Source organism: Cariama cristata, unplaced genomic scaffold (genome assembly GCF_000690535.1).
Source record: "Cariama cristata isolate BGI_N322 unplaced genomic scaffold, ASM69053v1 scaffold7912, whole genome shotgun sequence".
NCBI classification, from domain to species: domain Eukaryota; kingdom Metazoa; phylum Chordata; class Aves; order Cariamiformes; family Cariamidae; genus Cariama; species Cariama cristata.
This window is the reverse complement of record NW_009602072.1, coordinates 38,013-52,450: the sequence shown is the minus strand read 5'-3', so window position 1 is coordinate 52,450 and position 14,438 is coordinate 38,013. Positions and strand designations below refer to the sequence as shown.

The 14,438-nt window shown below is 47.7% G+C and overlaps 1 protein-coding gene across 1 annotated transcript; it reads left to right on the top strand.

The window, feature by feature from the left end:
• Positions 1–3,432: 3,432 nt before the first annotated feature.
• Positions 3,433–12,685, top strand: LOC104157292 (keratin, type II cytoskeletal cochleal). Its single transcript, XM_009694577.1, has 9 exons — positions 3,433–3,831; positions 4,611–4,819; positions 7,429–7,489; positions 7,990–8,085; positions 8,861–9,025; positions 9,163–9,288; positions 10,543–10,763; positions 11,295–11,329; positions 12,104–12,685. The coding sequence occupies exons 1-9, from the start codon at positions 3,433–3,435 to the stop codon at positions 12,283–12,285; spliced, it is 1,494 nt and encodes a 497-aa protein (XP_009692879.1). The 3' UTR covers positions 12,286–12,685.
• Positions 12,686–14,438: the final 1,753 nt, after the last annotated feature.

The window sequence follows — 14,438 nt, the reverse complement described above, 5'->3', positions numbered from 1 at the left end:
TTATCCAATGTAAGACTAAGAGGGTGGTGACTTAACATTAATAGAAGAATCATACCAGGTTCAAGAGAGCCGTTTAAATGCTTGGGAAGTGGGCAGTGGCAGACAACTAAAAATACCAATTAAACAACTTCAAATTAGATGTAAAGACCCAAGTTATAACAGGAGGGTTCCTGTTGCAAGGCAATGAACTGTACCAAGGTACCAACCTTTGGAACAAATTAATCCTTCAAATCAGCCAACCGTCGCCTTTCGGGAAAAGCTGCTTTTCCTGTCGTCGATATACTAGGCTGAAGAGCTGCGTCATCATATTGAGCTTTATAGCCTGAATCACGCAGGACGCAGGACTAAACAAATCAATAAATCTTCGTGATAGATGGCCACCTCATGCTAACATGGCCCATTTGTGCATTGTGCTGAGATACGGTGCCTGCGTTTGGGACAGTAAGAGAACAAGTTCCCTCTGGAGCAATCTCTCTGTATTTGCAGGAATTATTGATGAGCTGGAAATTTTTATTAATGAGGCTATTTAGATCCTGAAAGGGAGAGCTGTGATTGCAGCATGGGGGGAATCTTCAGCAACGCGGTTTTATGGCTGCAAGCGTCAGTGGAAGTGCCGCTGTGTTGGTGTTGCTTTTGAGTGTTGTTGGCGAGAATAACAGCTTGACAGTGTCGTTCTGACAGCCCCATGAGTGCCCCGTTGTGTTCTTGTGATACCCCAATCATGAGCCCACCAGAACACTGCTTGTTGTTAGGATACTAATTGATTTATGGCTCACTGCTGAAGCACTTTGGAGCTGTAATCACAAATTAGGACTGCACTGTGCGAACACAAAACCTAAGGGCTCTCCCTTCTCCAGAAAGATTTCAATCCAAACATTACAATCTAAACATATAGCAAGAGATAGCCTATGGGATACCAACAGAAGATGTGGAAACAACAGGCTGACATTGATCAACGTAATAACATGCTTTTGATACACAGGTTTGCTCACCTGCAAACATTTCTTCCTCTTCCATTATGACATGACCATATTTGATTTCCTTCCCCCAAGACACATACTTTCTGGGCTGGAATTGAGAGCTTGGTTCATTTTCCCAAGGGTTTATGGAGGGATTTATCGTTTCGGACTCTCTCATTGGCTTTGTGAGCGTCGGTGCACAGCGGTGAGCTGTTCCTGGGTGTGCAGGGACTGGCCTTGCTCGTTCTGACACCAAGCACGGGAGTCGCAATGTCAGAGCATTCACTTCCCCAAGGGGATGTTTAACCAGTGTCTTCTGTGTTACCAAACCTGAATCCCTGGGGGTCATTCACATGGGCTTGGAAGTATTTATCAGTCCGTGCAGTTGTGAAACTATGCAGTGTTACCATGGCATCCCAATAACACAAACAAACTCTGCTTGTGATGTCTCTGAATTGCCAGATCCTGCTCTGCTTTAACCTGACTTGAAACTGGATTTAAATGGGGAATGTTCACTTTGCAGGATGGGTGCAAGGGATCTAAGCTGGCTAGCTGCGACACTGGGAGCATATAGTGGCAAGGTGAATGAGGCTTTCCGGAGTCTCTCCTGCATTGGCTGGGTTGCTAATGGTACAGAAAAGAAAGCTTGACCTTTGAATGGAAGACAGACTCATCCTTACCTAAAATCATTGGTGCTGCATGGCAGTAATTAAGATTAGAGAATGGCTTTTCATTCATCTGGCCCTTGATAGTACAAACCAGGGTGAAGTTCAGTTCTCTTACTGCTGAACTGGTGTTTTTGCCGAGGCTGCTGAGAGCAGCTTTGCCTTTATGATAGTTTATCGGACAGCGGGCTTGTATTTTACCTGGCTGGATTGCTTTCTGGTTTGTGTGTTGTGTTGTGCCAAAAATCCCTGTCTGCTGATACAAAGGAATTGAGGCTGGAATGCAACCTGATAAAATCCAGCAGCCAGGGCTTACTTTGGTGGGATTTATTCTCGCCTGACTGTAGGACTCTAAATCACACATTCAGATTCAATCCCTGTCTTCTCAAGACAACCCGGAGGAGTTGCAGGAGAGCAGCCTGCCTCTCTCCGCGAACTCGGAAGGACCTGGAGCTATGAAAAGCAGCTGGAGGCTTCTGCCTTGTTACTAGCAGTGTATGGATGAAATGAACCCTAGCCTGTCTACGTCAGCCATCAGGTCAAGTATAGCTGGGTATGCATAACACACGTTTGCTTTATACTCAATAGATTTATATTTTTTTGCTGGTGGAAACTGAGCCAGCTTGCAGGAGGGAGGAATCTTGCTTCATATGTCTCTGCCTGGCTCAATCTCCTCCTTTCTCTCCTTTGAAAAGAGAATTTCCTTTTAGTAGCTGGGATCTCCAGCCAACTTGTATTCTTCCCGCAAAGAAGGAAGTACGTATTTTGAATAGGCTGTGGCCAGAATATGTAGCCAGCGCTATCTTGGTGTCCCGATGAGGGGAATAGCTGAAGGGTGACACATTCAGGCCAGACTTTGAAATCTCATGGAGGATTTACAACCTGATAGTAAAGAGATCTGTCCCTTCAAGGCTATTTGGAAATGCAGAAAGCCCATAAACCTAATTTTTGTCTCTGCCTCTTCTGCACAGGAACCCAGAAATTTAAGCAGAAACCTGTCCTGTCTCCTTTTGAGTGTGGACTAGCATGTCGAGTGTTTTCATGGGCAGGGTGCAACCCACCTAAACCACCTTTATTTTAGCACTAATAGGAGAAAGAAGGCAAAACCATGGTGTGCAGGGATAGCTGCAGCATCTCTCATCTGCCACCCTCATTCCCCTGCCTGGCGCAGACTCGCTGGGTGCTGCTGGCAAAGTATAGTGTGTGTGTCCAAGGCTGCAGCTGGCCTTGGTTTATATTGAACTAGGCTGGACCTGGCACTAAGCTGAGGCCCCTTATCTCATTTCTGCTTTTGCACAGGGGAGCTACCTGTTCTGCAATAGAGTTAAAAGTCAGTGCATTTTCCCCCTCTTCTCACTTCAACATCCATTTAGGCAAGCAGAGAGGAACGGAGAAGCCTGGAGGAAATGGGGATCGGACCTGTCCTGTTATAACTCTGTGAAGGGAGCCCAGAAGAGCCCATGGTTCACGTCCCTCGGCTGCGCATGTGCCAGAAGCAAAGGGAGGTGCAGAACAAAGCCAGGTCTGAGCACGGGGACACGGCGCCAGGTGTGTCCTGTCCCTTCCCTGGCCCTTCCCTTCTCGCCTGCTCAAATTCAGCAGGTTGACGGAGGGTGGGAAGGCAGCCAGGCACACCCAGCTCTCTGAGGCAGTAAAATGATCCCTCTTTTGCCCTTGGGCCAAGCCCAGCTTTTCTAACGGATAAAAGGAGAAGCAGTCGGGAGACCTCACTCACTTCCCTGGTCTCCAGCACAGCTTCCCTGAGCTTTTGAAGAGTGGGGGCTACTGAAAACACCCTCGAAGCAACCATGTCCCGGTCTGTGAGTTTCAGCTCTCGCTCTGCAGTGGGACCAGGGATCAGCCAAGTGCGGGTCAGCACCGTCTCCTCGACCCGTGGACTAGGAGGGGGTGTCGGCTTAGGCAGGGCAGGTGGTTTTGCCAGCTCCAGCCTCTACAACCTTGGCTCTGCCAACAAGCGGATCTCTCTTGGAGGTGGCAGCTCCTACAGCGTTCGCTCTGGATACGGCTATGGAGGCATGGGATTCGGTGGGGCACTCAGCCCTGGGGGCATTCAGGAGGTCACCGTCAACCAGAGCCTCCTGACGCCCCTGAATCTAGAGATTGACCCCAATATCCAGCGGGTGCGCAAGGAGGAGAAGGAGCAAATCAAGACACTCAACAACAGATTCGCCTCCTTCATTGACAAGGTGAGGTGTTGGAACGACTGATAGTTCTGTGGACACTGCTTAAAAGCAGATCTGACCCAAAGCCCACTTAACCCAGTGGGAGATTCACAAATGGGCTTAGGATCAGATCTGCAAGAGCATGGTGTGATTTGCATACTACAATCCAATAACTCTCATTAAAGCCCTGCTTGCATTGCCATCAGTAAAATGTTTTGCCCTGCTTAGGCCAGTTTTGTACCCCCTTTATTTAGCTGCTGTTGCCCAAAATGTGAGTGCAGGCTTTAAAGATCAAATCTGCAGCCAAGCACACATCACCAAACGCAGGGAGGAGGGGGCCCCTTGGAGAGGAATCATCCCAGTAGAACAGGTCTTGACGTAAGTCAGAGCTTGCTGTGTTTGTTTGCACTGCCCTGTACCTCTGTGGCTTTGCTGTCTTGCACTAATTGATCCCGTGTCCTGTGTAAACTTCAGCTCTGGCATCCTCAAAATGCAAGGAATCCAGACCTGGAGTTTGAGTAATTGGCTGACTCTGAGGTCTGTGGATGGCTTCTGCCAAGTGTCAGGCAAGCAGAATCTGCTTATCTTTAATTCATACAAAGCCTTAAAGTCATAAGCCAAGCCCCAGAGTAGCAGTGCTCCCTCATGGTCTTTATCACCCTGCAGAGTTTAAGTGCTTCCTATGAGCAATCTAAATTCTTCAGATACCATCCACAGCCCTTCTTTGCCCCAAGATCCATACTCTGTAGTGTCAGCTCCCCCTTCCTCCTGCTTCCACAAATGACCCCTTGGTTGCTTTCCAGGTCCGGTTCCTGGAGCAGCAAAACAAAATGCTGGAGACCAAATGGCACCTCCTTCAGGACCAGAAGACAGCCCGGAGTAATATTGCTCCCATGTTTGAGACATACATCAACAACCTGCGAAGTCAGCTGGATGGGCTGTTGAATGACAAAGGGCGTTTGGAGGGCGAACTGAAGAACATGCAGGATCTTGTTGAGGATTTCAAGACCAAGTAAAGTATAATCTTCCCATCTAACGGTGTAGTGGAGCTGGCAGGCTGGTCAGTAGCTTGGCAGAGATGTCCCCAGCTTTTCTGCTAGGGAGGGAGATTTTTTTTCCCAGCCATAAGTTAGGTGTCTGGTCCAGGGAAGCTGCCTGGATTCTTCTTGCCTGGATCATTCATTGTTCCTGGCACCTTGTTCCCACATGGTCTTCAGTGGATCCATCCTTTTGGCTTTGCTTTGGGGCCTCCTTAGGGATGGCTTCGTGCTTTGGGTTGCACATGCCAGTTTGGGTCCATAGGAACCCTGTGGGAGCTTAGCAGGTTGGCAGGCGGTGGGGTGAACTGCTGCTTGTTTTGTGGGTAGGTAAGGGAGCAGGTCACCTGCAATTTTTAAGCAACTTCTCAGTCCAAATTGTGTCACCTGGGAGGAGTCCCATGAAGAAAGTAGCCTTTGTCCCAGCCTGTGCCCAACCCAGCTGTACAGGGGAATGCCTTTAGTTAAAAAAAAAAAAAGGGGGAAAGAAAAGAGGGAGCTGGCAAACTGGATCAAGCAGGAACTGAAAACAAACAGATCTGATAATCTCTGGGGTGTGTTTAGGGAAAGTCAATAGCCAGTAATTCCTGAGGTGCATGGGAATGATGTTTCCCCCAACCAACTGCTCAGTTATTTCTGCTCCATGCTCATCCACAGTTGTACTTTGCATCTCTGGAAGGCAGGAGCAAGGAGCTGGTTTGCACACAGAGGAATTATAGCCCTAGTTTTAGTTGCATGTCACGTGAAGGCAAGGTGCACAGGTGCATATTTATTCCTCCAGCTTACAGGTCCATGCTGGGAAGCTAAACCCTGTATGTGCTAAGGGAAAGGAAGTAGAAATTAGGAGCCTGAGATGCTATTGCAGCAGAGGGAGTGAGGATATAGTAACTGGAGTTCAGAACCTACTTCTCCCCATTTATGTGAAGAAAATCTGATCTTCTAAGTAGAATACCTGAAACATGACTAGCTCTTTATGTGCTTGTTGCCTCTCTTTGTCATACGTCAAATTTACACAGTGATTCTCCGTTTACATCTAGGGTAGGGGAGGAGATTTATAGGCACAAGGCTCCAGGGGATGAGATTCAGTCCCTTATTCAGTAACTGCATTGACTAAAGGTGTGGTTCAAAGTAAGCAAGGGTAGGAGCAGACCGTGTTTGCGCTGTCCACGTGGCTTGGTGCAGGGCATGCCAAGGTGTGATCGTGCACCGGGCTTCCCGAGGCACCTCAGGAGTTAATGGACAATATTTGAATGATTTCTCAATTCATTGACCAGCTCGGTGGAGCCTCCCCCAGGAAATGAGGAATTTAACAAACCATTCTAGAATAATTTAGTCTTAAATAACAAGATTTAGTCTAATCTCTGATTATCCATTCTACGCTGCAGGCTATATGTATGCAGCACAGTCACATAATTTCCAGGTCTTATGTTACTCTGTAATGGCAACGGATGCAGTTCATTGACCTCAAAAGAGACGATGTCCATTTATGCCAGTGTGGATGGGCAAGCTTCCAGCGTGGAGCCGAAGGGGAGGTAGATGAAGGCTGTTGAAAGTGAAGTAGCTCACGCTTTGGAAGGCAAATTACAGCGTTAGCCGTACGGGGGCTGTATAAATCAGCAGAGCAGTGTTCTAACATTGGCAACAGCAATTTTGAAACAGCCAGAGAAAATGATTCCTGCTCTGTTCTTGGGGTGACTTTCAGGATTTGTGGAGCAGATTCTTGCTGTTTGTTTCAGCAGGTTGGCTGTACGTAAAATAGCGCAGAGCAGGCTCTGAGATCCAGGCTTGCAAGTGGTACAGATCGGTGAACCTCCTATAAAGTCAACGGAGCGTGATTTGTATCTGCCGAGGATCTAGCTCATTACATCTAAAGGGGAACACCTAAGGAAGGGATGTAGCCAATACTAGAAATTTGTGCGGCTTTGAAGCATAGCCACTCTGTGTGGAATGAGAATAATTATACTTCGCTCTTACCAGGACAGTGCCTTGTGATTGACACCTGCAAAACGTTCTTAAATGTCTGTAATAAGGAAGAGCGCAGTGAAATTAGCATTAACAGATGCTTTAATCAGCATAGAGGAATTGGTTGAATCTGCTTGCATCTCTTCTGCATTTGTATTTGCTCCCTCAAAAAGGGAAAGGAAAAAGCTGAGGGCCTCAGGACGCAGGCTGCCATCCTGCAGCTGTCCATGACTGAGGATAAGGACCAGAAATCTTCTGAAATGCAGTGAATTTTGGTGAATGTGGGGAAAGCGTGGGTAAGAAATGCTTTCCAGGTTAGTGGTCATGGCGGTGTGGACCAGAACAGCTTTCAGGCATCAGCTCATCCAAACAGTACCCTGGAGCTGTGGCATACAGCTGGTGCCTCTTGTGCAAATAATACACATGCTGCAAACCTCAAAAAAAGTACAGCAAACCTCTGTCTGTGGCTGACTTGCTTGGGGAAGTCATAGGCTTTGCCAAGGTAGTTCACAAAGAGAAAAATGGAGGGAGAGAGAAGGGAATCAGGGCTGCTCTTCACTGTGATATTTTTTTCCTTTTACCCAGGCTCTAACTTTGCACCAATCCCTTTTTTTTCTGGCAGATATGAAGACGAAATCAACAAGCGCACGGCAGCAGAGAACGAATTTGTGGTGCTCAAGAAGGTGCGTGCCATGGATATTAGCTGGGACAAATAAATGTTTGCAGCCCTTCTCCCCCTCTCGCCCTTACACTCTTTTTGCTCCAGCTGTGCCGAGAGACCTGCAGGGGAAGAATTACAGCTCTCATTTCTGGCTAAAGGCAGGGTAGTCACTGAAGTCTCTATAGGAAGCTGGGAAGGAGTGCCAGATCCCATGGATATTGTAGATTATGGCTATATCTTTCTTTGGGACATTTCCTAAGGCCTCCTCTGATTGTCCAAATTGACAGTGACCTTGCAAACACAGGTCCAGAGGACCCTACAGAACATATGGGATCCTGCACACCAGCAATATTTAGTACACCGGTAGATAATTTTTAGGACATGGTGGGTCATTGGGCGGAGGGACATAGAGAGCAGACAGCTTGGGGAACTTGGGCTCATGGCTACTTTTGAAGCCATCAAAGGGTGGGTAGACTTAGTCATCAAAGCTACAGTAATCTCAGCGGATTATCACTTTTTTAGGATGTGGATGCTGCCTACATGAACAAAGTGGAGCTGGAGGCCAAGGTGGATGCGCTGACGGACGAGATTAACTTCCTGAGGTCTCTCTATGAAGCGGTAGGGTCCTTTCTACTTCTTCTGGCTGCTGCAGTTTAGCACCACCAGTGGGTGAAGAGCAGTGAATGTTGACAGAGAAAATTAAAGTACTGTTTCCAGAGATGAGAAGGGTGATGGAGACATGGAATCTTCCCTTACATATGCAAAAATAAGCCTGCAAGTGAAGTGCACGTCCTGTGAATTGTCACAGTGGTTTCTCCCTGTGTGGGATGTGAGATGGATTTATTACAAGTGTAGCCAGGACATGCATTATTTTTTTGATGCTGTTAGTATGAAAACAAGGAAGCCCAGTGTATTATAGCCAGTGCTGTAGTGCTGGTGTGTGCTTGTGTGCTGTGTGAGAGAAAGAAAGGAAAGCTCCTTGTCCCAGACACCTTTATCTTACCCTTTATTTGCAAGATGAGAGATTGATTGAACTGGGCATGTTGCATCCTTGGGTGAGGTGGTGGAATTTGGCCCTTACATTGTTGTGAAGCTGATACCCGAGGTTCTTGGACTAGCATTTCATGCTGGGTTCTTGTCTCAGGAGTGGAGTAAACTAACCTTGCTGTCCAAATGTGGGTGATAAGAAGTAGCTCCATTTCTACTGATATTTGTGCTTTGCAAGATTGATGTGATTCAGTTGGTTTCCATCTAATTAATGACTGTTTTGATTGAATTCTTCCTGTCTGCCTCCCTTTCACTTTTCTTCTTGGATTCTCTCTTTAATTGGGTTCCAAATGAGAGTCCCTTAAAAGTCGGTGATTAATGGTTTTGTTTTGAATGCAACTGGCAGGAACTTCATGAGCTGCAGGCCCAGATCTCTGACACCTCGGTGGTGCTGTCTATGGATAACAGTCGAAACTTGGACCTGGACAGCATCATTGCAGAGGTCAAAGCACAGTATGAGGAGATTGCCAACAGGAGCCGGGCGGAGGCTGAGTCCTGGTACCAGAGCAAGGTGAGTTATGGGAGAGATAAGGGCATTTACAGCTTCTGTGAGTACGTGTATCCTCTGTGTCATGAGTGGGAGAGATTTTAGCCAGCTAATTGCGAGCCTGACTGCATCCTTTTCTCTTATGCTGTTTTATGTCACAGTACGAGGCACTGCAGGTCACTGCTGGGAAACACGGAGATGACCTGCGCAACACAAAGAATGAGATCTCAGAGATAAACCGCGTGATCCAGAGGCTTCAGGGTGAAATTGAAAATGCAAAGGCCCAGGTGAGGAGCTGCCCTTCTCCTGCTGCAGAGCAGTGGGTTTAACAGCAACAAGTGTGCCAGGGATCTGGGTGTAACACAACATCTGCAGAAGCATTTTGGGGGTGGCTGCAGTGCTCATCCCAAAAGATGTCAGTTGTGTTGGAGGGAAAAACTCTGCTGTGAGCAATGTAATGCTGACAGGCAGCTGAACTGTAGGTGAGAGCAAGTTCGCATGCGACCCCGGAGTGCAGAAGGGGAGTGATGCAGAGCCGTTTCCAAAGGGCAAGGCTGCGTGTGGCCGCCCTCCCAGCCTCACACACTCCTTGTGCCCTCTTGCTTCTGAGATGTTTGTCCACTCCCTTTTTGCAGAAGGGAACACCATGTTTGGGCACATAAAAGAATTTTTCAGCTGTATGGGAGTTCTGTTTGCTCTCTCCAGGGGCTGTTATCGCTTTATCAAACGGCTGGTGAAAGCCAGACCAGTGAGTGGTTGAGACCGTGTTCAGGGCTGAAAACTGGCTGTAAATAAGCAACCAGCATGCACAAAGCTGGAGATAAGCCATTGTGATTCATCCATTTGTGTTTATTTGGTTTGAGGGCTGGGAGGCTTCAACACACACTTAGAAGCAAAGAGCTGACCCAGTGCAGCTCCCTTGAATAATAAATGAGAGTGTAAAGCACATGAGTTAATTGTGAGCCCTTCCTGTCAAATGTGAGACTTTTTTGGAGGTGCACGGGGCACAGTTGAGGGTGCGTTAGACTGCCAGCTTAATGTGGCCCCACAGGGATGCTTTTGGGGTAGATGTGCGTTGTTTGTTAACTGCAGGTCTGCTCGAGTCCACGCTTGCCTCACATCAAAGTTTGCTGGAGACCAGCTGGCTCTGAACAAGCTCTGGAGCGTAATAGGAGAGAAAACCTGAGCTTACATCAACCCTAAGTGTTATGCTGTTGTGTGTGGTGTGGGTGGGCCGAGAAACTAAGGATCACCTGAAGAAAGTCTTCCAAAAATGTAGCCAGTGGAGAGAAATAGGGTCTGCTTTTTGGAAGAATGTATCTTGGGATGGGATGAGCTTCCTTTGCAGGCTGATCTCCATCCAGTGCCCCAAAAAAATGCGTAGATATGAACTTTTAGGGATCTAAGTTGAGCAGATTGCTCCAGGGCTCTGCAGATACAGAGAGATGGTCTGGCCAGTAGACATCAGAAGTCCATGGGCAGTAGTGTCCTCCACCAAGGAGGTGAGATGCCCACTGACGTACCCTACTCCATCCCTGCAGCGTGCCAAGCTGGAGGCAGCCATTGCTGAAGCAGAGGAACGTGGTGAGTTGGCTGTCAAAGATGCCACGGCAAAGCTGGAGGAGCTGGAGGCAGCTCTGCAGAAGGCGAAGCAGGACATGGCCCGGCAGCTCCGTGAGTACCAGGAGCTCATGAACGTCAAGCTGGCCCTGGACATCGAGATTGCGACCTACAGGAAGCTGCTGGAGGGCGAGGAGAGCAGGTGGGTGCAACCTGTGGGTTTTATGTGAGGAAGGGTCCAACCCTTTGTTCCTTTTGTTCCCTTAGCTTGGGGACATTGTGAGGGCTGAATTCCAGCTTCAGAAAGGATATACAGAAGAGAAAACCTTGCATTTTTAAACTGATTTTTGGTCCTGAAAATGGTTTGGCTGAAGAGCCAAACTGGCAAGTTCTGGGGAAAATTTGATACTTTGGGTGAAAATATGCAAAAAAGAAAAAAGTTGTTTTCCATCGTATGTTCGATGCTGTGGCAGAAAATTTCCAAGTGACTCAAATCCCTGTGGAATTAGGACAGAGCTTCTGTGCTCTTTCAGCACCCCCCAGGTGATAACAGAGCTTGTAAATGTAGGGCCAGAACAAAGCGCTGGATGGCACACTTATCTTGTTTGAATTATTTACAACAGCAGTTAATAACTTACTGCCATTGTCTTCATCCTCAGCGCTGAGGCCCTGGGGGAACACTGAGTAATGCAGAGCCTAACCTTTTTGCCTTTGTGTTTTTCTTCTCCAACAGGTTGGCCGGTGATGGAGTTGGCAACGTCAACATCTGTGAGTTGATGCTCTAATTTATAATAATTAGACACAGCTATAAGCCTATAGAAAATGCAGGTGGGGACCAGCTGGGTCTGTGTGCAGGAGCCTGGTAGTGCCCTGCCTTAGCTTCTGCAACACAGTTACCCCCATTCTTGAATGGAACCCCCCCGAGACAGAAGTTGATAGTGCTGTTGGCTCCACAGCAGACTTCAGCTTGAACTCATCTGTATGAAATTAAACTTGGGGGAATATTGATCTTTCTTTCTTCCCATTTTTGTATGGAGAAAAATGTGTTAATGCAAAACTGCATTGCCTGTATTGGAAGTTAGTGCAAAGGTGACATTAGAGAGTGTCTCTCCAGTTCAGGAAGCACTGGGTATTCACCTTGCCAGGATATTGGACAGCTCTAAGCCAGTGGCTCTACTTTTCATCCACTTAATTGCCACTGATAGCTGGTGAAGCAGATGCCTGCAGCCTTGTTGGTGCACCAAGGGATGGGCTGAATGTGTTTATGATACGGGGTTCTCCATGCTGGAAGGGGTCCTGAGCCAGATCGAGTGATGGAGAAGGGGATGGACTGCTCAGCCCGCACATGCTTAGCACAGAGAATAAATGCTCTGGGCCAAAATGTAACAAGAGATTAGTGTCTCAGGCCTTGTGTTTTGCAGGAGATTATAGAGAGTTTTCATCTGGTTGCTGCAATTTGAAAGTGCCCTTTTTGTGAGGGTGCCAAACTGGGTTCAAAGTTCCCTGGTGCTCATGTTTGGTTTGCTTCTCTCTGTGCCACAGCCGTGGTCAGCTCCAGCGGTGGAGGTGGCTATGCTGGTTCCAGTGGATTTCTGGGAGGAGGAATCGGAGGAGGCCTTAACCTGGGAGCAGGCATGGGCAGCGGGGCACTCGGCTTTGGGGGTGGCTCCAAATCCTACACCGTCACCACAACCTCATCCAGCAGGAGAAGCTTCAGGAAGTAACTACAGGAACAAAGATCAGCGGTACCCATTGTACGGGAGAAGGGAAACCATAGAAAGAAAAGTCTTGTTGCCTTTTATAGGACAAATTGGCTGCAAAATTTCTGCAGTGATGAATGAATTGGAGTAAGACATACCAGAGTACCTGACCCTGCCACATCACGCCTAAGGCTTGATCCTGCACTGTTGAACTTAGTGGGAACCATTCCACTGAGAGCAGGTTCAAGCCTGTAGGGTGAAATTTATCCAGTGAAGCAGGCAGGATAACGCTTTTGTTACTTATGTGCTTGGTACCCCCTGCTCAGGGCTGGATTTCACCCTTTGAAGGGCAAAACAATCATTTGAGTGGCAAGTTATTCCACATTTCTGCTGTGGTTTTGCAAAAGAGACCAGAAGATTATCTCCCTCTTAATATGATTTTGATGAAGACTTTATTCCCTTAGGCTCCTCAGAAAATGCCAACCCTTGTTAAGATTTCAGCCTGGATTTCTTTTCTTGAAGTATACCGAGAAGAAAACAGTGAAACTGTTCTGGGTTTCTCCTTATTTTCTTTGGAAATGGGCTCAGAAATGGATTCAACAATTCTCCTCTGAATGAAGCCGATTTCTTACAAAGGCAGTGCAGACGGATGTACTTTCAGGTTCTTTATAGCGAAGTAGCCCATAAAGAAGCTCCCCCACCCATTCCCTCTCCTTAAAAGAAGCCCAAAGCTTAAGGGATATGAAGTTGCTTAAAATTCTAAGTAGCACACTCAAATGGGAGATAACATTCCCCATCCTTAGGTGTCTTTGTTTACCGCCCTGTGTTTCAAAGCATATCTAGTGATATCTGGTGTCTTTACTACAGCTAGGGAAAAAGTGTTTTGTTCATGCATCATTACAATAACTACTTGTTCCTGCCAAAATGTGTCTTCAACTTAAACATGCCAGGGAAGATAGGTCATTACTGCAGTAGGAAGAACTGTTAGATAAATAAGTCGAAGAAACTGCACGGAATTGTTGTATTGCATGCTCAGCCATGTCCTAGCATTGTATCTTTGGTTGACATTTTGTACCTTTGTGGTCTGAGACCTTGTCATGAGGCCATTAATAAAGTTTCTCTATTGCATGCTTCTTCACTCCCAGCTGAGTTCCTTGTCTGTGCTGCCCTGGATGCTCAGGAGCTCTGGAAAACATCCAATGTTATCACCTTCCTCCTGGCTCCAGACCCTGCGCCTGGCTGTGTCCCCTGGAGCAGTGCCACACTGTGGTCAGGGTCAGGATTTAGGGTTTGCTGTCTGCACAGTCTCTCGTTCCTGGGTGAATTTTGCCTGCCTGCTTTGCCCCAAGTCTGGGCAGTGGGATGATGGGACTGGTTTTGTTCAAGCACTTGGCTTCAGCCCAGCCCTTCATCAGAACTGAACCTGCCTGAGACCAATCCGTCTCTGAGCACCACCTTCCTCTGCTGAGCTGAGAGAAGCTAAACAGTGGAGGAGATGCCTCTCTTGCAGATGGCCAAAGCTTGGAGAGGTGAATCTGGGCCTTGCTGCATGAGGACAACTCATTCTTGCTCCTTTTGGAGCAGTGTGGGGTGAGAAGGAGTCACCCCGGGGTGGTTTGTGCTTGGTCCCATTCTTCTTGTAGGGCCACGGTGCAGACTGGTGGTGAGCCCTTGTTGGAGCTGCAGTTGCAGAAGGCATCACCCCAGTGGGGATGGGATCAGGCAGAGATTTTGAAGTCACCGAGAAAAGCTGTTCCCTCCAGAGTGAGGGTGGCAAGGGCACTGAAGGATGCTTTACCCGCCTGTGCACTACCCGGACCCCGTCGCTCTAGTGCCCAACACAGCCCAGCACCTCATGCCTGAGCAAATGCAGTGCTGGAGTCTGTGTGTGGTTTTACTACACACATGGCAGTAATGGCAGGGAGGAGAAAGGCAGGGTGCCCAGCAGAGCCGTGTTATCAGTGGCCGCAGCTCATGGTTTTTATGTCGTGGCCAAAAAGTAAAATGAAAAAAATACCCTGAAGTTAATTGAAACGAAAAACTCGCAGACAGACATTGCCCAGATGTTTTTGGCAGGAGGTGCCACTGTTTGCTGTTACGATGAATTGTGGGTCTCTCGTAACATTATCAAAAGATTAGCAGGGCTCCATTGCTGCTTCTTGAATTTTCAGGTGCGA